The sequence below is a fragment of the Equus quagga genome, chromosome 3, assembly GCF_021613505.1.
Source record: "Equus quagga isolate Etosha38 chromosome 3, UCLA_HA_Equagga_1.0, whole genome shotgun sequence".
NCBI classification, from domain to species: domain Eukaryota; kingdom Metazoa; phylum Chordata; class Mammalia; order Perissodactyla; family Equidae; genus Equus; species Equus quagga.
Window position 1 is genome coordinate 7,921,260 of NC_060269.1, and position 24,047 is coordinate 7,945,306.

Here is a 24,047-nt window from a genome sequence, read left to right on the forward strand (position 1 = left end):
TAAAATAGGGTGTATATACTGCTTTTCCTAAATTTTGCCACATTTTGATTCTCGCTTCAAAAGCCTTAATTATCTACAGATCTTTGTTATGTAAACCTCCTCAAATCTTCAGTATTACTTTGAGTTATCAAAGAAGAGATGAAATTATGATGTATGTGCTTTGTAGAGATTAGGACATGGTAATACATTTTAGGATAATTTTTGCCTGTAGAATACATCTTTCCCAGTCAATGCTAGATCCATGAGCTGTAACTCTATACTATATCTTACATATAATTTTTATTCAACTTTGATTTCTTGGCCAAATTTACAAAATCTGTTTGACTCTCACAGCCTATGAAGATGAGTTCCATCTTCTCTTCTAATTCCCTAGCTTCATTCAGTAGGAAGAGAAATGCATAGGTTCTCGTGATATAATTTGGTTTTTCCATTTCAGTGTGACAACCCCAGGGACAGAAGTGTCAGAGACTCAAAAGGCTACGGCAGCATCTGGCTCTCCCAGCAAGACGCCTGAGGAAATTACTACCCCTCCTGAGGAGGAGAGGCCATACCTCCAGACCCCGACGCCGAGTGAGCAGGGTGACTCTCCCATCGTACAGGAACCCGAAGAGCCCCTAGCACAGAGGGAGGAGAGTCCTCGGAAAACTAGCCTCGTGATAGTGGAGTCTGCTGACGACCAGCCACAGGCCTTTGAAAGACTCGAGGAAGATGCAGCTTTTCAGAAGGTAAGACTTGCCTTCTCCATTTTCTTGCCCATGTGTAGCAAAACTACAAGGCTTCTCCTAGTTTCCATTTCTCTGATGGCTTATTTTTCCCTGAAAAACAAAAAGCTTTGCCAAATTAATTAACCTGGGCCACATGAAGCCCCCAATCCCTTTTGAAACCCGGGAACCAATGACTCGAGGAAAAATTGAAACACAGTTCCAATTCTAGCTACTTGACCATAATCCCTAATTTTATAATTGAAAACTCTGTTGCTAAGAAAAATGAACCCTGAGGTGAAACAATATACCTGATGTAGCTTTTCAAAATTAGTAACCTTAGGCATGAAGACTAGTGAGAGGCATTAACAGAGCCTCAGGTAACCGTGGGAAAGTGCTGGAACCCGCACTCTTGTTAGGTCGATGTCTGTGCTGTCAGGTGATAAGCACAAAGACTGTGGCTGTTGGGTTGTGTTTATCTCCCAAAACAAATTTTTCTCATTAGAGGAAGGATTATTTCCAAATTAGAACCCCTGATATTTATTTCAGACAAGGGACATTGTACCTAAACTTCTTGCTGGTTGTAAATGTCAGGAACCTGAGAGCAGCGTGACGTTGCTTCACAGGGTTTCCTTTGTCATTAAGTGAGTTTTGACATTGTGAAGAGAGGTGGAGACCATCTTAAGAAATGCATTTAAACCATTGATTCTCAAAATTTGGTCTCAATGGTTCATATTTCTGCACATTAACTGGGGGGCGGTGTGATCCCTCTTGAGAACTCCTGAATCAGAATGAATCCCAGGGATGGGAGGGGGACAAGAATCTGCATTTTCCATGACTCCCTAGATGATTCTCATAAAAAAGCTTAAGAATCTTTTTGAACTAAACTTTTAATATAAGTTAAATTAGATATATATTTTCCTTCTAGAATTTAAAAACATTTTGTATGTCAAAAAGTTTTTAAAGTATCAATATACATCTTAGTAGGAAAGAATGAGTCATATAAATGAATTAAAACTTTGGGGAAAAAAGTGATACAACGTATCTTTGGGCTTAAGACCCACATTTATTTTTGTTCACTGTGAGTGTGACATCTGCTAGCAGGATTTCTCTAAAATCATAGCTACAGTTAGGAGAGGACCAGGCAGATAAGAACTGTTCGTGATTTTGGCGGTTATCTGAAATAATGAATTCATCCCATGAATGGAGTTGTGTTCCAAGTTTGTCTTTGCACAGAATTACTCATCTCTCAAATTCTTGGCTTTAAATGAATTCTAGTAAAAATGTTTTATAGATGCTGTCTGGACTTAAAAGTTACCAAATTTAACCTAAGAATCCATAGGCTAATTGAAGTATAGACTTGAAACAATTATCTGGATAATTCACATGTTTAATCTGTTCTCTGCATGTAAGTAAATTTTGATAAGTCATTCTGTTTTCCACGGTCTTTATCCGGGTCTGTTCCACTTATTCCTGATGAATATGCAATTCTCTCTCTTTAAATCTTTCTATTTTGACCCTTAACTTCTCATGACCCTGACTTGAGGATCCAATTTCAATCACTTTTCTTGCTGATCATATTTCTAGACAGCAGACTCCTGAGTGTATTTAAAGTGTAATTTTGTTTAGAATTTATGTGTTTTCCTTTAGCAGAAAAGAATACAGAAATATAACCAGTATTTTAAAATACGTCGAGAAAATTTAGTTGTCTTTTTCTAAAAATAACATTCCGTTAGGAAAGAGTGATTCAATATATGGCTCTCAGACATATGTTCTAATCTAAAATTATGCTCTTAGCTCCATCTCTGGCTTTGGGCCAGACCCATGAAATCAGACTGGCCTCTGCATCTCAGCTTCTCTGCAAAATGAGTCTCATCCTATTCAGAGCCTGCCTTCCCTGGTGCCAGGGGGATGCACTACTGGCTGGATAATAGCGACAGGGAATTTTTTGAGTCCCTGCAGATAGTTCTGCCACAAGCCTAAGACGTTTCTCCTCCTTTGGGCTAACCATTCCAAGTCTAAGCCCGGAGGCAGTGGCTCACAGGCATTTCTCATGCTGCTTGGGTTCTGTGTTGACATTCAGTTATTCATCAGGAGTTTAAGTCCAAGAAGTAATGGGGGCGAGACAGCTCTCAGAATTCCAGAATGTTTTTTTTCATTCATTGAACAAAAAGCTCTATCCCCACTGAAGTATGAGACTAGCACGCACTTGTTTCCCCTGCCGGTTTTTCCTCCAAAGCCTGCATGCATAAAACTTTCAGAAACCAGCGTGAGCTAGAGCAGAGACCAGTAGTGAAGACAGTCCTTAGCACGTTAAACGAAACAGTGCTTCTGTGCTTCCACCAGGAGCTAACAGAGGAATTAGGTGAGCTGGAGGCCAGCTCAGATGACGAGGCGACGGTAACCACCAGGGTTGTCCGCCGGCGAGTGATCATTCAGGTACCAGCTGTTAAATGACTTGCACGTCCGGGACGGGTCTGTGCCCGTAACCCTTAGGGAGTGATAGACCCGGAGCAATGAGGGCGCGGCATGCTCCTGAGGTCGTGCATGGCCATCAACAGCAGACCCCTCCACTCTCCTAAGTTGTGTTTGTAAGGAAACGCAGTGGTGTGAGATCTGCAGCCTGCCTCCAAGAGAGCGAGCACCAAGAGCAAGACTTAGCTTCTTCAGTTCCTCCCGCCTCACCTCGCGCTTGTCCATTTTTGTTTGTTTGTTTGTTTGGAGTTTTACCTGCCTTTGGTCCAATTCTCCTAAGCATGTTATTACCCACCAGTTGGTTTTTTTTCTTTTAAACTTACTACCTGACAGGATTTGGCATCTCTGCTGTGCTTCTCAACAGTTCCTTTAACATTCTAACATCGCTCACGTGATAAGCACTGGGGAGACGTTCCTCAGAATTGGTATCAAACACTGAAGTGACCCTTTTCTCTTAACTCTTTAGGGAGATGACATGCCTGACATACCCCCGGAATCAGTCACAGAAGAAGAATACATTGATGAGCACGGACACACGGTGGTAAAGAAGGTATTGTCTGATGTGTTCTCACATGGTTGATTTGCAACCTGCTGTTTGAAATGTATCAGTTCCCTGGTATGGTCACTCACAAACAGGATGCGGGAATAAACTATCTTTCAGGTTACGAGGAAAATCATTAAGCGGTATGTATCCTCGGACGGCACAGAGAAGGAAGAGATTACAGTGCAGGGATTGCCACAGGACCCCGTGGACGTTGAGGAGGGGGATGGCTATTCCAAAGTCATCAAGCGCGTTGTACTGAAGAGTGACACCGCACTGTCGGAGGTGAGGTCCTCTGATTCTCCCACCTGGTTTTATGGAGAAGTGTAAAATAGAGCTCAAAAGAGATGGGCAGATGTTTATTCATATTGGCCTCCCTTCTCCCCCTTTATGGCAGTCTGCTTTTAGTTACACATTTATTTTTTTCCCCCATGATTTTGTGGAATTTAAAAATAGCCATCGAGGAGATTTGTAACCATTATACTCATTGTGCTTGTTTGGTCCTTTTTATTTGTGTTTTCCATTTAATTCATAGTTGACCACAGCAGAAATCCAAAAGTGAAATTTTAGAAGACTAGAATCCTATTTGGGGGCAAGCAGGACATTAGGACAAGATGCTGTGCAAATGCACTGTGGTGTTTGTGCCTGGTCAGCACAGCAGCTTGTGTAGGGACCTTTAGATGAGTATCTGCTATTTAGACTTCTCCATTTCAGAGTCCCTAAAATCAGGATCCAGAAACTCCTTGGTTTCTGGTTTTCTTTCTTTCTCTTTTACTTCCCTCTTTGAGGAACACGTTTACTCTCTTTGATGTATAGTTTGTGACATTCTCAACATTTTGCATTCATTCACATCCTCAAAATTTTATTATGTTCCACATGAGGTCCTCTGGAAATCTACTTGTTCCGTTTCTCATGTCTTTGAGAGTTCCTCCTTTGGGGGTTAATTTTATCTTCACAATGCCAAAGCAAACCATTTAAACATGGGAAAAGAGAGTTCATCCATAGGTTGTTATGTCTGCCTGGCTCTGAGCAGTCAGTTCCTTATTCATGAAACTTCCTGACTAATTTTTGTTTAAGTGACTAATTAAGTGATTGATTGGGTGCTGTCTAGATAGAGTCATTATGTAGACATTACCAGTTGATTATAGGGTTGTTTTTTTTTCTAACTGCTTCTCTCTTCCAAAATGGCTGGTTTCCTGGAAGGCCAGTATATAACATGGTAGATGTTTTTGTTTTGCTTTGTTTTTTTACGTACACAAATTCATCATTGTTACGTTCTGGCAGTCAGAAACTGTGTGTTGTGTGTCCTTCATTCACTAGGTGACTTTGTCTGAACCCAGCATTTTGTCCAGTTCCTCACAATTTGAGGCTGAACCAGTGGAAGGCCGTAGAGTCAGCAAAGTTGTTAAGACAACCATGGTACATGGAGAGAGGATGGAGAAGCATCTGGGGGACTCTAGTTTAGCCACTGATCTTCCTTCAGCCAAAGATGACTTTGAAGAGGTATAGAACCCCTCCCTTTGTCCTTCTGTGTGTGTGTATATTCTGTTTGCTCTGTGCTTGAAAAGAAAATGGTTTATCATTGTGTCATTCCGTATATGTATCCATGGAGGGTGCAGAATCCTTCAGGAGAGGAGGGTTCCTGTTTGAATAACTCGTGCAGTGAGGTTCCATTGCCTCAGCCTATGGTATTCATCAGTGTCAGCTCAAGAGCTGTTAAAAATCCAATGATCAGGACTCACTTCAGCTGAATCCAAATCAGAGCATCCAGTTTGGGGCAGGATTGTACATCTTGCTTAAAAGTCCCAGAAGCGACTCGCACTCCCAAGTAATAAGGGAAAGAAAGAAGGAGGTTGCAAATTACCTTTGCTAGCTAATATTCTCAAATGTTTCCAATGGTAGGCATTAAAGAAAATTCAGATATATTTTATAGTCATAAATAAAACAAGCATTTATAATTATTTAAGTTCTGATTTCCAATAATTAGGAGATGGGTCCACAGTGGCAGGTCCACAAACTATTATGATGATTAAAAAATCCAAAAATTCTGAAAACCTAAACTAATGTTACAAGTTAGTAGCAAGCTGATTTGGCAATAAAGCTTAATGTGAACTGACATGGAGCTATGCCATGGAGTCTTTCTGTCCCACCTAGAGTGAATATTCGTATGTTTTGCTGTTGATATAGCAATGAGTTTGATTACAGGATGCTGTCCCTGCTCCTGGGGTATTAGAGCATACAGTATATGCATCATATTACCATTCTAAAATTCGAAAGGAAAAAAATATGAATTCTGAAACACATTTGGCCCCCAAGGTTTCAACTAAAGAATCACAGGCATGTGCAAACATCTACAAAACATTTTTTGCTATAAAACATTTTGAAGTTAAATGTTACCTGTGTGTCCTCTTCTATACCCACAATATGCATTGAGATTATACGTGAGTGCGTTGGGATATTAAAAGCATGCCTTATTTAAATACTTCTAGTTCTTCACATTTTGACAACTGGTGACCTTGGACGATCAAAAGATGAATTATCTGGGTTATACACTTGGGCCTTATGTGTTTGCTGCTTGTTCCTGCCTCTGCTCATTATATCTGTCGTTGGGGTCTCCCCTGTGGAAAGGGAGGGGGTGAGGCGAGGAGGAAATCATAAGTCAACCAGTGTGGGTGTTACTCAGCAGCGTCTGTGGAGTCACAGAACAGATCCCCCCACAAATGGGAGACATGTGATTAAAACTCACTTCTCAGATCTGCTCCTAAGAATTGTTTTTGTTTATCCTTTCAAGTATATCTTTTTATACCGACTATCAATTAAGCAAGGTAATCGATTATTTTAAAGTCTATGGTTTAAGATGGGTCTTGTCTTGCTTTCTTTTTTCTTACTTCAGGCTTTGAGTTACACAGGTAGCCACATGAAAGTCCACTCCCCCAGTTTAGTAGAGAGAGAAATCCTGAAAGAGGATGGATCCGTAATTAAAAGGTTTGGTTAGCATGGAGTGATGCTTTGCCAACTAACACACCTGAAAGCTTTTTCTGATTTTTAAGGAAAATAGAGCCGCTACGTATGCCCTAAAACCCCTTGGGAACTGCCACTCTCCCTGTTTTCTAAGACTTTTGTCAAGGGCTAGGTCTGTCGGTGTGTCACGCCTGTAGTGTCCTCTGGATGCTTTCAAGGTCGTATAAGGTGTGATGATGCGGAGAGGCCTGTTGACACAGTCACTCCCTGGGTTTCAGCAAGTCCTCATTTCTTGAGACCGGCCAGCTGGGGTCTTCCATGTGTTGTTGGGTTTGGGGAGCACAGGGAGAGGAATCTAAGTAACTGCTTGCAGATTAATCTTGTGACCAGCTGCCTTCAGCTCAGTCTTAATAAATTATTACTTTGAATAGTACATGCTTGTTTTTTTGTTTTTGCTTTTTTAAATAAGATGCTTCTTGATTCTGCATTTGAGTAGCAAATAACATGAGCATGAGTTTGATACCCATGAACTGAATAAATCTAGTGATGCTGAAACTAGGTGCTTTGAGAAGTTAAGAAAGTGTCATGAAAGCAGTGACCAGCTTATTTTGTGCCTATGAGGGGCCTCACTGGCAGGCTCTCTGCTCTGCCCCGTCTCCATCACCCATTGATGCATAAACTCCAGCGCTGTGACCTTGGTTGACTCTTGCTCCTCCCTGGTCCTCCAGCAGCACTGTAAGTATTCATCAAATGTTCTCAGCTTCTCAGTGAAAAGACACAATGGAAATTCAAGTTACTATTGTGCTTCCATTTCATTGAAAAGAAGAGAAAGATTGTCATTTATAGTACTCTACAAAGCTATTTTTAGCCTGTAGAACATAATAATTACAACGGTAAAATTAAAGGTTCTGTCGCAATTCCACCCTCCAATCACATGTGAAAAACAGCAGCAGCTAGGAATTTAAAAAGAGTGTAATTGCTCACAGAACTGTAAACAGGCTACACGAATGAAGGATACAGTACTTTTTATACTCTGAGCTTTTAAGTCTTTTACCAGTTATTCCAATGGAACCACATAAACCGTGCACACCCTAGCGTCATGAGATCTTCGAATTAGAATAGATTTAGAGATCAATGAATCCAAAGTTCTCATTTACAGCTGGTGAATTTGAAGCCGGGGATGCAGACAACTCAGTTAAGTTCCACAGCTACTTAGTTATAAACTCTGTCTGCGATGTGCAACACTTTGTCTTATACGTTCCTGGAGACATTTTATCACACCCACTGCTCCCCGATACACATCTGAGTAAATTCATTCCATTTCCTGAGTCATATACATACACATATTCATAAACACCTTCATCTACATATACCTGCACAACATCCAGGGACTATCGTCCTACGATAGAAGCTGATCCCCCGACGCCAATGCCATAAAGGCTTCTGCTAGCTCTTGGCAGAAACAGTCAGATATATCTCTTTTTGAGGGAAAAAACGATATATGGATGCTGAATATAATCTGATTTCAACCCTTGGAACCAAAGTTGACCTTGCTATCAAGAGAAACAAAGTTAAGTTTGCTTTCAGATAGAAAATAACTCATGTGGTATCAAAGGGCAGAGGGAAGTAAGAGAACATGAGAGGAGAAGGATGAAGGAAGCAGAGATGTCCAAAAGTGAGCTGAAAGTATTCTGGCTGGAGTAAGTCATTTTTTAAAAGTCAGGATGACCTTAACAAATGCATGGAGGTGTTGGAAGGTATCCTGATGAAAAGGGCAGCCATGAGCAGAACCTCCCACTCCTGAACACTAGGAATCCAGAAGGAAAGGCTGCATAAAGCCACGAAAACTGCTTATCCCTCCGGGGGTTCTAAGTGAAGATGCTCGGCAGAGGGGTGATGGCTTCTGGCTCTGGCCACACGGATACTAACTGTGCTATTTTTTATTTGGAGCATTGCTTCAGTTCTCTGAGATTGAGTTTCCTTATTTGTTATATTAATAGTACCTGGCACATAAAACATGTTCACCGTGTATTTGTGGAATGAAGAATTGTATTTAAGAGTAGACAGAAGAAATGAGAATGAAAATTACAGTATAACGATTTGCAGGTAGGGATACAGGAAAATAATAGCGCAAAATATAATGTTACATCACAGCCCCCTTTTCTCAAGTAAGCACCAGCCTGGGAGGTTTAAGTCGGAATGTGACTCTAAGGATTAAGCTGGCAGCTAAAGTGTTTTACACAAATTAAATTAACAACTTTTTCTTTAGCTTGTCAGAAAGTATGCATGGAATCACTATTTCAGGATGAGCCAAGCTCTTTTATATCAGTGCAACTTAAAACATGAATGGTTGTATGGTTACTTTTTGAGAAAATCATATTAAAGCTTGGTTGCATTTATTTGAAATATTTCTTAAAGTGTTAAAAAATACTCCTTGTTTCAGAATACTTTAAAAACATCTCATGACTCGTTTCAGATAGGGGAGCCATGTTTAAAGAAAGACGTGAAAAAATGGCTGTAGTTGTTACATTGATAACTCAGTGTAGAAATATCTAGAGGTAAGACAGTAAGTACTTTAGTGGGATGCTTACCCCCATACCAAAGGCAGTAGCTGCCTTTTAGCAGTGAAGAGAGAGCATAATCTCCTCTTGTCTGCTTTCCTCCAGGACAGTAATGAGTAAAGCCAGTACACGGAGCAGGGCTGTGGTGAAGGACCAGCACGGAAAACACATTCACTTGGAGCACCTGGAGGACGTACCAGAAGCGCTAGACCGGGGCGACCTCCAGCGCGACCTCCAGCAACTCCTTCAGCATTTCTGCAAGGAGCACTTGGAGCAAGAGGCCGAATGAGGGCTGCTCAATTCTCAACCCAGAAACCACGCATTCGCTCAATATGCAACTTCCCATTTCTTTAGCAGAGTGACCTAACTGACCTAGTGGGATACCCTGACATTTCCACTTTCAGCAGATACACTGCATCTTGTTTTAGTTTTTCCCCGTCCTCTTTAACTGTAAGCTAATTTGTGACCAAAGATAGCGTCCTTCATTCTGGATGCTGTATCCACTACTTTGTTGTGTCTGTGCTAACCTGGGAACTGGCCACCTCCATTTTTCTTTGCTCCTGCACAAGCTCCATGAAGATCCATTGATCAGAAGAACTTCACCTGCAGACCTCTTCACGTGATGAGATATCGGAATCCTTCCAAGGGATATCCATGTATGTATATAGCTAAAATGCTCAGATGAACAACATATTAAAATTAAAACCACTGCCTATCATAACTACACTGGGCATCATGGAATAAAAGGCCTCTAGAGTTGCTGAACAATGGTTACTTAAGATATTGCTAACACAATCGAATGATAACACAGTTCTACTGCAAAAGAAGCACTTCAGACCTACCACGTCCTTAGAACTTCCAGAGTAGCCATTGCTCCTAGTTAAAAGATGGGTTAATAACCTTGAGGAACTGTCTTAACTAAGCACTTATTGCTGGTGCTGGCCAGCCGTGATTTGTGACTCTCCTAAAGCCACTCTGAGGGAGGGAGCAGAAGGCAAAGAGAGTGAGACAAGGAGATACTCAGTTGCTAGCCACTGCATCCTGTGGCACTCTAGCATCTTCAGGTCTTTTAGATTTTGGACACGTTGGCAGGGTATTTTAAAAAGCTATAACTACTGTAGTTTCCCAGTTTTCACTGCTGCTTAAGCAAACCACGCTGTCTTATTGGTGGTACTTTCTTCTGGCCACTGCACTGTAGATAACTCATTGGAAACCAGACTTACCCACTACACAAAAGGTTAAACTCCTTCACCGTGTTGGAGTGGCTTCTTCTTTTTTTTCCCCCAGGTTTGTATCTTCTCTAATACGTGCATGTAGCGTTTGAAAATCAAAACCACAGTCAAAACCCCTCTTCTGATCACATTAATGGTTTTCATTCTTTATACCCTGAGCAAGCACTTTTCACTGTTCAGCTAGGTCTGTTTTTTAGCTTGCAGACAAGGTTGAGAAATCCTTAAAAATTTGGTTTTGGTTAAAATTTTTGGTTTATTTATTTGAAATCCAAACTCCCTTGGAAACTCTTAAGTGCGTTGGTGCACTTTCCTGTTCGTTTGTTTCAAAGAAGGGACTTTAATAATCTGAGTGAGTTCCACGTCCTGTTCCTTATTCCTCTAGTGGTTGAAGCTGTGTAGCATTTTAACATATATATATATTCACAAATATATTCATATAAACGGTATACATTTTGAATCAGTTATTTGTTAAAGAAAAGTATATTCAATGAAGATGAAATTTAAAAAAAAACAACACACACACCAGAGTCCATCCTCCAAGGATTGAACGTTTTCCACTTCTATCTGGTCTTTTCCTGTTGTGCAAAAATGACTCATTGCCCCGAATGTCAAAAACAAACGGGACAAACAATGGCACTTCATCATTTTCAAGGAACGTTGCCAAGAGAGAAAATTTCCTGGGAGGGAGGTTTCCCACAAGCCGACTCTCGAAGCCTCACAGGCTAGCACTTTTTGGCAGTTGGATAGGAAATCAAGCATTCTTTGGCAGCCAGAATGAGAGAGGCCCGTGGTGAAACTTTCTGGGACACACCATGGCCTTCTTGTTACAACCTTCACTGGAGCTCAAGAAAAGCATTTCTGTTGTGTTCTTTGCAGTGCAGATGATGTCTGTGTAACAGCATAATGGTTATTCACCTTTTTTTTGATTTTGATTTTTGCTGTGTAATCAAAAAACTTGAATACTGTGAGAAGAAGTGAATTTTCAGTTGATGAATCAGCATCTTGTTCCCATGGTGATAACACTAATTGAATATATCTATGAGGGCATGTATTAGTTAATGGAAAAAAATACAACACTAACAATACATAGCTGCAATGTGTACAATGGCTGATTTAATTAAATAAAATGTACAAGTGTTAAATGTGGCAACAGTGATTTGTTCTTCTTTATCACTAATCTGTGATTTCAGGAGAAACGAGATTATTAAAAAGACAACATCGATTTGAAGCCAAAAGAAAGAACAAATTGCCTTTGTTGTTGTTTTTATTTGGTAACTGAACATGCTGGGTCCAACATCGTGTTAAGCACTGGGATGAACAGATTTTGTCCTTGCCATCAAAGAACTTTTATTGTCATTCAAAGGAAGAAAAACAGGGGCTGGCAGAGTGGTTAAGTTCGTGTGCTCGCCTTCGGTGGCCTAGGGGTTTGCTGGTTTGGATCCTGAGCACGGACATGGCACCGCTCATCAGGCCACGCTGAGGCAGCATCCCACATGCCACAATTAGAAGGACCCACAACTAGAATATACAACTATGTACTGTGGGGCTTTGGGGAGAAGAAGGAGGAAAAGAAAGATTGGCACCAGATGTTCACGTTAGCTCGGGGCCAATCAAAAAAAGGGAGAAAAACAAAGATTTATTTTTCGTTTTGAGATGGCCAGTGGTAAATGAGCACTAGGCATCCAGGGGCCTGAGGGAGATGAGGAGAGGGTAGCCAGGGTTCGGCAGCCTAGCGAGCCCACGAGGCAGGGCCCCTTTCAGCTCTCTCCTATAAGGCGCTAGCTCTCAGAATCAGCCCTGCCTTTGGGAACAGCATTTCACTGGGTGGGTGGGAGTTATTTATCTCTTATAGCCTGAGAAGAGGAATTAGAAATTAAATGGATACATTAATATAAATAAAGACAGGGCAGGAATGTGCAAACGTGAAATCAGTTGTATTTGGAGAGGTTACTTGTTTTTTTTTTCAAAAAACAAAATCCCTTTAGTGTTGCTATAATATATTTTTACTGCAAAAATAAAAAGGCTCGGTTTATGGAATTGGCTTTATTTAAATCTTATCTAGTGTGAGATAGGAAGCTCACAGGATCTGTTCCATCTGCCTGGTTGATTTACAAGATCTTCCAATATTCAAGTACCAATTCTGCTTGAAATTTTTCAAAGGAAGTAGAGCCAAAGTTGAAAAGTGTTTCTGTAGTAGGATGTGTGTCGCTCTCCCTCCTCTCATGGGCTTCAGGAGCTGTGCTTTCCGTCAAGAGGAGCTCTGGGCTTCCAGTGACTTGGGTTTGATTAAGGAGATTGAAGCGACAGAGAGTATTCAATGTCTTCTCATGGTTAATTAGGTGATGTGCAAACCCCATTAAAAAAATGAACAGTGAGTCATACGCCCTTTACAGAACCGTATTTAAAATCTGGGATGGTGGGAACCCTCAGACCGCGGGAAGATGATGCTCCTCTCGTAAATGACTTGCATTAGTCATAAAGACGAGCAAATACAGACAAGCACATTGAAACAGGCTTGAATTGAATGAACTTAGGCTGCTGGTGTCATTCAGTTTATGTCAGCACGGAGGGTCTGGGTGTGGGCAAGCAGACAGCACATGAGTAAAACAGATAAAGGGAAGTTCAACAAAATTTAATGAGAACCAAAATCGCTACAAGGTTTTCTTGCGTAATGGAATACACATGGTCTGCTCGTTTTCATTATGCTATAAAAAAAGAAGTTGTTTGAAAGTCTTTGTCTTCAGTTACCACTCCCTGCTGAAAAACTGTCGTCTCCTTCCGTCAAGGTAGGATTTTCTCTTTCTGATCTAATTAAAGCTAGAATTACAATCTTAGAATGAGTCCCTCAGGTAAATACATAACACACTTTTTCTCACTGTAATAATAGAACATTTAAGAAAATCTTTCAAATATCATAAGAAAAACCTTCATTCCCAACTCCTGCACACAAACTAAAATATGCTTTTTTGGTTATACTACACTTCCTGGGAAAAACAAAACTACTCCCTTGCTTTAAACTAGCTCCGTGGTCTGGAGTAAACGACACGCATGAGTATCCTTGGGTAGAGCTGGGGTGTATGGCAGACGAGACATTTGACGGGGTATTTGTCATCCTTCAATCACTGGAAATGTTCGGTTGGTAAGCCCTTGAAACGTTCCGGTGAGGCAGTATGACACGACGGTTAAACAGGTGCTCTTGCAGGAAGACTGAAGTGGAACTACTCCAGCTCTGTCCACACTGATGTGACTTTGCGGAAGTTCATCCTCTGGAGCACAATTCCCTCATAGTAAAATAAGAGAGAACCCTCGCCTCAGAACCCTCTCGCCACACCAGGCAGCAGGGCAGGGCAGCAAGCCCTGCCTCATGTGTCCTCCCTTCAGCTAGAAGTGCCATGGTGGCCTATGTGTCCTTGGAGGCCATTGGTTATGGAGCCCTATTTGTGACCTTCCACCTCTTCGGGGAGGAGAGAGCCTCTGGGTAGGTGTTGCAGGCCTCATCTGAGCCCTCTAGGTTAGAAAATAAAGTGACCCGCTTCCCATAGGCACTCACAGGAACTTCTTGTCAGTGAAGCCCTTGGATTTGCTTCCCCTTCTGAGGAAAGACTGTTCAGGATCTCTTTTTCTCAGTTGGCCCTTATAACTCAGTTCTGGTTTCCATTCCTTTTTCAAACTTCCCACACATACTCTATTTTGGGTTTTCTTTTTTCTCCACTCTCAGCCTTGACTGCAGAATTGGAGAAAGCCACGCCAACCCCTACTAAGTGTTCTCTTCCAGCAGCAGGTCCAGCACAGACGCTGCGAAGAGAAGGGCTGGCAGGGCCCTGGGCTGGACTGGAGGGGGACGTGAACACAGCAGCTGTCCCTGTGCACATGCAGAACAACTGAGTTACCACGACTGCACGAATTCCACATCGTGCCCGTTTATCCTGAGCGTTGATCAGAACTCAGCCCTCATCTAGACTGGGACGTGGTGTAGCAGCAACTTTGGAGGAGTTGGACGTTGTGTGAATTTTCCAAATGGCTCACCAAATGTGATTCCTTAGAGAACCCCTCCCCAGCCACACTCCCACCCGGAGGGCAGAGGGACAGTGCGGAGCTGTCTGCTGTTCCAACAATCCTCTTGGGGTTGAGATTGGTGTATTTGTTTCCTCGGGCTGCTGTAACAAAACCCCACGGCCTGGGGGCTTACCTGACAGAAGTTTATCTCCTCACAGTTCTGCAGGATGAAATCTGAGATTGAGCGTTGGCAGTTGGTTTCTTCTGAGGTCTCCCTCTTTGGCTTGCGGCCTGCCACCTTCTTGCTGTGTCCTCACATGGTCTTTCTTCAGTGCACTTGCATCCCTGGTGTCCCTGTGTCCACATTTCCTGTTCTTACTAGGACACCAGTCAGATTCGATTGGCCCCACCCAAATGGCCTCATTTTACCTTAATCACCTCTTTAAAGGCCCTGTTTCCAAATACAGTCACATTCTGAGGTACTAGAGGTTTAGTGCTTCAATATATGAATTTTGGGAGGACACAATTTGGCCCATAACAATTGGATTTAGTCCAAAAACCCAAGCCCACTAGGTATTTCAAGTGCGAAAAGATTGAGTCAGGGAATTAGAAAATGGTACGATTGTTGGAAGAGCCAAAAGAGGGAAGGCAGGGAAGCCACTGCTGCTTTAAAGAAATCTCTAAGTGCAGGGGCTGGCCCCGTGGCGCAGCGGTTAAGTTTGCACATTCCTTTTCAGCAGCCCACGGTTCATCGGTTTGGATCCCGGGTGCAGACATGGCACAGCTTGGCACATGATGCTGTGGTAGGCGTCCCACATATAAAGTAGAGGAAGATGGGCACAGATGTTCGCCCAGGGCCAGTCTTCCTCAGCAAAAAAAAAAAAAAAAAAGAGGAGGCTTGGCCATGGATGTTAGTTCAGGGCTAATCTTCCTCAAAAAAAAAAAAAAAAATCCCTAAGTGTAGAAATCAGAACTAGAAGCTAGAGCTGGTGGGTTTGGCTCCACACAGCAACCAAGTGTATGCTTCTTAGGAGAATACCCAGATGCAACTGCATGAAGCCTTCTCTGTCTTCTGCCAAAGTCCATGCACTCTTCCTGGCTGCCCCTGAACAAATAATTACTTTCCTCCTCTTTTCTTTTCAAACCTTGGGCAAACAGGTATCATTGGCAGGATCTAACACATAACCCCACTGGAAATGGATTCCAAGAAGTATAGTTCTGAGGATCTTCCCCCAACCTGCAGGGAAAAATGTAGAATAGGACAGAAATGATGCTGATTAACAAGGTAGGGCAGCAACTAACCATAGGGTTTGAGCCACAGAATGACAGTCTTCAGCCATCCACTAATTCACACATTCAAGACCTACTGTATTCCAGGCATTGCGCTAAGGGCTCAGGGTAGATTGAGGCCAAGATGGTCATGAGTTTTCACTATTGCCAGTCACCATTGAAAGTGCCCTTGAGACTTCTTTAGTCTCTACCACAAACCTATGAAGGAGACACAACGAGGAAATTGAGGGGCAAAGAGGTTGAGTAACTTGACCAGATCATGCAGCTAGAAAACTGCAAAGCTGGGATAAGAACCCAAGCAAATGGCTCCTGCAGTAAACCATGCTCCATCTTTGAAAGACACCATCCCTGCCCCTTCAGTTTATAATCTTGCAGTAGAGGCATATGGAACCAATGATTTCACAAATAATTAATTAATTTAACATTTGTCTTCTAGAGAAATACCTTGTTGCCTTATTTATAAGGAAACAAGCCCTGTTCAGTACCATTCTCATCTTTATTCTTCTCCAAAATCTCTTTCTTTCTCCTAGAGTCTGCTTTCTCTTCCTCACCCACCGCATGCTCAGCAGATGACCTCGACTGTTTTATAAGAAAGTAGATGTCAGTGGCATGCTGCATTGGTTAGAGCTCTAAAGAGAAACAGAAACAACAGGATGAATATATATAGAGAGAGACATCATAAGGAACTGGCTCATGTGGTTTTAGAGGCTGAGAAGTCCCAAGATGCGCAGTCAGCAAGCTGAAGACCCAGGAGAGCGATGGTGTAGTTCCAGTCCTAAAGCCGGCAGGCTCCAGACCGAAGAAGAGCCGATGTTTCAGTTCGAGTTGCAAGGCAGAAAAACACTGATGTCCCAGGTCAAGGCAGTCAGGCAGGAAGAGTCCGCCCTTACTAAAGGAAGGGCCAGCCTTTTTGTTCTTTTTATTCTATCAACTGACTGGATAAGGCACACCAACACTGGAGAGGGCAATTTGCTCTACTCAGCCTACCAGTTCAAATGTTAATCTCATCCAGAAATGTTCTCACAGACATACTGAGGATAATGTTTACAACTACCTGCTTCCCGTTACCCAGTCAAGCTGACACAAAAAATTAACCATCACAAATGCCTTTCCTATTCCTACCTCCCAAATTACGTATGTCCACATGCACCCTAGAACCCATTGCTCTCTCTCGTAATGCTCTCTTCTGGCTCTCTCTCCCGGCCTAGGCACCTACTCAGGTTTCTGTTAGTTTCCAAGAAAAACAGATTTATCCTTCAATCCTGGCTTTGCATCTAACTAATGATCTCTCTCTCTCTCTTTCTCTGCCTTTCTTTTTCTTTTTCCCCTACGTGTGTTTCCCCAGTTTCTTATTTCTCAATCCTCCTTCAAGTCTGGCTTCAAAAAACCTAAAAACTTGACGTGTTAGAAGCTGCAAGATATGGCTAAGCAGAGGCCACAGGAAAACGTAAAGCCTTAAACTAGGGGTCATAATTCTTTTGCCCAGAGTGACCAGACAGGAATATAATGTATGAATTGTCTAGAAATAGAAAATAAGAACTAGTGCAGCCCTTAAACTTAAGAGAGCATGCACATTTAATATATCTATTGAGAGAAAAATAAACCTTTGAGGATCAATCTATTAATTAGAAAAATGGTAAAAACACAAAATATGTCTCAGAGCTGTCTTTTGAAATAATAATATAGATAATCGCCACGAACATAAACAAGAGGTAAAGAGAAAGCAGAAATGTGCCATGCTAAAAAAGAGAATGGAGAGTGTGATACTGTGATTTATAATAAGAAATATGTATTTGGTCTTCATCCATTTCTGCCACAGAGCTCCTAAAACCATTCGAATTTCCTGAATGATACGTGTAATGGGAGCATCTTTTGTTATAATTTTTGGTTTCTTGACCTCAGTTCCTGAAATGGTTTCAGAGCCATAAAGGTAAAATGGGTGACTTATTATTCCTAACAAGCCCCTTTCCAGCACACTTGAGCTGATGTGAACCGGGTGACTTTCTGACCGCACCTAAGGATGGGGCTGTTTGCCAGGGAAACCAACCATGTGATTAGAAGGCTGGAACTTTCAACCCCACCCCGCTGATTCCTGGGCAAAGGACAGGGGCTGGAGATTGAATCAAGCACCACCGCACAGTGATTTAATCAATCATGCCATGTAATGAAGCCTCCATAGAAACCCAAAAGTACGGGGCTTGGAGAGCTTCTGGGTTGGTGAACTTGTGGAGATGTGGGGAGAGTGGTGCGCTTGGAGAGAGCATGGAGGCTCTGCGTCCGTTCCCCACACCTTGCCCTATGCATCTCTTCCATCTGGCTGTTCCTGCGTTATAGCTTTTCATAATAATAAATCTAGTAAGTGATCTAGTAAGTAGAATGTTTCTCTGAGTTCTGTGAGCAGCTCTAGCAAATTGGTCAAAATCAAAGAGGAGGTCATTGGAATCCCTGATCTGTAGTTGGTCAGTCAGAAGCTCACGTGACAACCTGGGCTCTCCACTGAAAGGGGAGGGGGAGCCCTGTAGGACTGAGCCCTTAACCTGTGGGATCCGGTGCTCTCTCCAGGAGGATAGTATCACAATTGAGCTGAATTCTAGGACACCCACTTGGTGCAAGAGAATTGCCTGTTGGTGTGTGTGTGTGTCGGCGGTGGGGGGAGGGGGGAAACGCCACACACTGGAATTAGGAGAGAACCCCTCTAGGGAAATAATCAGGGAGGAAATGGTTATAAGAAAATGTTTCCTAATTTTATGTAAGTAAATATAGAAACCTGAATAAAGGAAATGATTTTGTTTAAATGGAAATTACTAAAATTTACCACAGAAGAGATAGTAAAGGAAAATCCCAAGGTGATGGTTAATTTTATCTCTCAGCATGACTGGGCTAAGAGGTGCCCAGGTAGCTAGTACAACGTTGTGTATCTGGGTGTCTCTGCGTGGCTGCTTCCGGAAGAGATTAGCAATTGATTGGTAATCTGAGTAGAGAAGACCCGCCTCACCAACGCAGGTGGGCATCTTCCATTCCACTGAGGGCCAGAAGAGAACAAAAAGGTAGAGAAAGGGCAAATTTACTCTCATGCTTGAGCTGGAGCATCTGTCTTCTCTGGCCCTTGGACATCAGTGCTCCTGGTTTTTGGGACTTGGAGGGGGACTTAGACATGGGCCCCCTGGTTCGAGGACCTTCGGGTTTGGACTGGAACTACACCACTGGCTTGCCTGGGCATCCAGCTTACAGACAGCAGATCGTGGGGCTTCTCAGCCTCCATAATTGCGAGAACCAATTCCTCACAATAAATCTCTTTCTATCTACCTGTGTGTATCCTATTGGTTCTGTTTCTCTGGAGAACATTGATTAATACACCCAATAACCATGGAAGAAATCAAGACAGTAATCAAGGATTTAACATCACAAGAAAGCCCCAGAGGTAGGTGCTGTCACAGATGGATTCTATTCAACTTTCAATAAACAGATGATTTCAATGCCATTTGGACTGCCACAGGGCCCTGGAAGAAAACAAAAGTTCCCAATATTTTTTTAACAAAGCAAGTATATCATTGGTACCAAAACTGGACAAAGCGTACCCCCAAAACATCCAAATAACAACAACAAAAACTCACCAAGGAATAGCTATGCAGAAATTATAAAATAGCAAATACAATTTGGCACACATTTTAAAAAATAATAAATTATGACCTCGTGGCTTCATTCTAAGATGGAAAATGGTTCGTTACTAATAGCTGTTAATATAACTACCTACATTGAAAGGTCAAAGGAGAAAACCAGTGTATGATTATTCCCATAGATGGTCAAGAAGCATTTGGAAAAATGTAGCATACATTTGTGATCTTTGTATCCTTTTAAGAAAATCAGAAGAAATACATTCTTCCTTAAAATGATCTAATGATACATGTGTATGTATAGACGGCACTTCCTTAGCAAATGTTCAAATAAATTTATGTGAAGAGCATTGAAGTTATGCTCATTTTAGCACAGCTTTTGCAATAATTTGCAGTAATAGAGAAAACCTGATCTCTGACTCCTCACCACCCACAACCACTTCCCTCCCCCTACCCTGTGCTTGCCCCGGCATCATCAGTTTTAGACCATTCGTTTTTCATCCATACCCAAGGTTGTCACCTTGACTCTTTGCAAGGTAATATCAGCTATGGAATATTTATAAATCCTCTCATGTAAACAGTTAAAAACTAATACATTCATTAAGTTATTTTTTTAAAAAACGTGAGAACAGAAAGAATGAATGTACAACAAATAGAGGGGTCTTTTGTTTGTTACGTAATGCAATTAGAAAGAATTTACTTTTTGGATGCGGTTCACAAGTGATGCTGCAATTTTAACTAAAATTTGTGCTTTATAGGCAATAACTCTTACTTTATGCCTTTTTGCCTTGTAACCTGGATTTTTTTTTTTTTTAAGTAAATTGAGGGCACTAGGGGAGGGGACATGTGCTCCTCACACCAAAATTCATCCTGCTTCATAATGAACACTGGGGACATTTCTATTTTAAAACTGTAAACAAGACCAAAAGAAGTCCATTATTTTCATTATTAGCCAGAATTAAGAAGCATTAATAAATACAAATTTGGGGGGGAAAGCCAAAGAAATAAAGCATAAAAATTGGAAAAGAAGAGGCAAACATCAATTTATGCAGATAATATGTTTGTGAACCAGAAAAACCAAAGGAAATCAAACTGAAAGAAAAATTAGTCAACAATTTTGTCACTCTTTTCAAAATTAACATAGAAAATCTGTAACTTTCCTTAACATAGAAAATCTCCAAATTAAAAATGGAAGAAACAGTGCATATAATTTACAATAGCAACCAAAGAGATTAAATGCCTAGTTATAAATTTAACAAGGAATGTACGGGGCCTATTAAAAACTGTTTAAAAGTTTTACTTAATTGGGTGAACACATGCTGTCTTACATATAATCATGAAAATACTGTAAAGCTGTCAATTCTTCATTAATTTATTTCCTAATGATCACAATAAAATTGCTTATAGAATTTTATTTTAAGTTGAGTTTATATGATGAATAACAAGCATGTGAAATTAATCAAGAAGATTCTAGGGGTCAAAAAAAAAAAGAAATGTTTGTAGCAAGGGAGCCCTACCAGATATTAAGACTATTTGAAGCTACTGTTTTTGAAAGAGTTTAGTATTAGTGTAGCCACTGAGAGTGCGAGCCGTGAAATAGAATGGGGACTCCAGAAGGAGAAACTGATCCAAAATAAATGGAAATTTGGCATATGATAAATATAGCCTTTCAAACCAACCAGAAAAGAGCAGACTATTCTTATAGTCTTAGGTCAAATGACTACTTATTTTGGGGAGGAAATAAAGGTAAATCCGTATTTCTTCCCTTCACTAAAACAAATTACAGATAGCTCAATTATTCAAATGTGAATTTTTTTTAAACTGTAAAAGTAATAAAAGGAAGCAGGGACAAATTGTTTATTCCTTTCAATGAGGAAGATCTTTGCAGATGAGAAATAAACCTGCAAGCCTGGGTGGAAGAAAACCCCATACAGTTGACTATAAAAATATTTTAAATTTCCACATGGAAAAATATTATAAGCAAAATTAAAAGATAAATGGAAAAGTATGAATTTATTGATTATATAAAGAGATCGCGTATGTCAACAAGTTAATATGGAAACAGCAGAGGATGTGCACAGACTGTTCACACAGGCGCAGGAAAATAGCCCAGCCTCACCGACAATTAGTAGGTGAGACTAATCACAAATTAAAACAATCATAAATTAAAAGACTAATTATATATTAAAACAATAGGATGCTATGTTTAAGTGTATCAATTTGGAAGCAACAACAATTTTCATAAGACCAAGTGTTACCCCAAGTGTGGGAACAAGGGGCATTCACAGACCTGCGGGCGTGAGAAGTAACATATAAAGGCAATGTCTCTCAGAATGAAATACTTACAAATCCTTTGACTCAGCCGCTCTGCTTTAAGGGATTTATTGATCAACTCCATGAGAAAGGAAAATATTGCACCCTTTTTTTGAAAATAGTAAAAAATGAAAAATTTTATATCTTTAATAGGATGCATAGTGGAATGGTATGAGGCTGTTATCTCAAGTACGTCTTATATGAACAAGTAAGGTCCAGAGGAGGGAGAATAGTGTGTCCACATCTGTGTCAAACAGCTTCTATGTGTAGGTGCGGATGTGTGAATCTATTGACAGTGTGTTAGGGAGACTAACCCAGAGCTATGCAGCCTCTGGCTGTGTTTAATTTCTTTCCACACCTTCTCCTCCTTCTTATTCTTCATCACATGCTAATTGAGAGACAGAGAGAAATGATATAGTGACTATACAGATGATTAAACCCAAGCAGAAATAGATACTGGTAATAAGATACTGTTAATACCGAAGCAACGCTTGAGTTTCAAACACGTCGAGGTGCTTAAACAAGGAAACCGCAAATACTCACAAAGAACAATCCCTTATATGATTTGTATGGAAATAATTTTAGCTACTTGTAAGTAGAAATAAAAACACCGAGTAGTTTTAACTTTCACTTCACTACAGAGACAACGCATAGAAACTTTGTTACATGACCCGTGAGTCCTCTGCAAATAAGTGGTTCTTGGGACACCATTTCTAGAATTGCACACAAGAAAATATCCCCGATTGGCCACGAGAGGGCGGCAGACGATCGGTCATTTGCCCAACAGCTCCCGTGGTGGCTGCCACAGTGGAGCGAAAATCTGCCAGCTCAGAAGCTTTGCGACGGGAAAAGTTGCTGAAATTGTGTAGATGTCGATTTTACCTGTGAAATGCGGAAGGGGTTCTGGACTGGATGGCTCGAAGAACTTTGCCAGCTCTAACGGGCTGTGATTGCAGCACACAGACTCACCGAGTGACCACAATGACTGTTGTTAAATTAAAATTTGACCATGTTAAAGTTTAACCAGTAAACAAACAGAATCTATTTAAGCTCAAATCTGTTTAGATACTAGTCTATTCTTTTAAAAATTGCTAGTAGTTATCGGGAGCTTCTTATGAACCAGATACTGTTGTAAGCACTTTGTTTGTCTTGTTATTTACACAATGCTCCTGTTGAGGTAAATGCATTTATCACCCCCATTTTGCAGATGAGGAAGGTGAGGCACAGAGAGGTAAAGTAACTTACCCAAGTTCTCACAGCTAGGAATGGTAGGGTCAGAATGTGAGAGCTCTGATGCCAGATGCATGCTTTTAAATGCTCCATCATACTGGGAACCACCAGTGTAATGAAAGGCCACCCAAATGTCTAATAAGATGTTAATAATTGCATCTGGCTGCTAGTTCAGTTGTGTGCTCATAGTAAATGACTTTCTTGGGAGCTTTCCAGGGCATCCAATCATACAGTCGCATCCTATACCTTGTTACTTGAGAGGTATTTTGTTACCATAAAAACATTGTACTCTGTCCATTGCAACGGCTGTTGGTCTCTGAGCTAACCCCTCCCCGCCCGCCACTCCACAGCTTTGCTGATTCTCGCCCCCTGCAGTTCACACTTCCCCATCCCTACGGGAAACGCTTCCAGGAGCTCCCTCACATGCAGTCTCCCTGCAGAGCTTTTCCTGACCCTCCAGGGCAGTCTCGGTGCCCTTTCCTGCATATCTCTACTTCGGCAACAATCTCCTTGTACTATATTTGTTTATTTTGTTGTTTTTTCCCAACTAGATTTAAACTCTATTAGATCAGAGCCTTTCTCTAAATTTTCATCTTTGTCCCATAAGGTCTAGCACAGTACTTGGGATATAGTACATAACAATTATTCTTTGAAGGAATAAATGAATGAATGAATGCAGATTTTTCCAAACACATCCTTTGAGGGCTTTTAACCGATCCACCTTTTGCACAGATTTTTTTTTTCCTGCCAATGACCTTAATTGTTTTGAATAACTTAAAGTAATTATCTGACTTGGTTCACTTAATTGTTCCGTAAATTTGCAGTGACATTTCTTTTGTTTTGCTTTATCTTTGAAATCATTGTTCCCAAGTATTTGGAGGCTGAAAACTATATTAATAATCTCCAGGTACGAGCTGGAATGCCCAGTAATTCTGAGGAGCAGCATTAGTTCTTAATCACAGGGAGGCAGGATTGCAAAACCAGTCAGTGTGGGAGAGTCCTGCATGGAGGGGCATGTAACCATCTGATGCTGTGGAGAAGTAACTACTTACCAACTTCTGAATAAACTCAAGTCAGAACCAGGTAACTTCCATCTAGAAGCGCCTTATCCACTTGAGGGGTCGCTCGAATGA

The 24,047-nt window shown here is 41.2% G+C and overlaps 1 protein-coding gene across 1 annotated transcript in view; it reads left to right on the forward strand.

Annotated features, from left to right (window-relative positions):
• The window catches only part of ANK2 (ankyrin 2), a 223,803-nt gene extending 212,186 nt beyond the window's left edge, over positions 1–11,617 (forward strand). Inside the window, exons 43-49 of the mRNA XM_046656002.1 lie at positions 437–725; positions 3,048–3,140; positions 3,643–3,726; positions 3,838–4,002; positions 5,038–5,220; positions 6,611–6,702; positions 9,345–11,617. Of these exons, the coding sequence (XP_046511958.1) occupies positions 437–725; positions 3,048–3,140; positions 3,643–3,726; positions 3,838–4,002; positions 5,038–5,220; positions 6,611–6,702; positions 9,345–9,528 (1,090 nt within the window). The 3' untranslated portion in view covers positions 9,529–11,617. The remainder of the gene's footprint in view (positions 1–436; positions 726–3,047; positions 3,141–3,642; positions 3,727–3,837; positions 4,003–5,037; positions 5,221–6,610; positions 6,703–9,344) is intronic.
• The last annotated feature ends 12,430 nt before the right edge of the window (positions 11,618–24,047 follow it).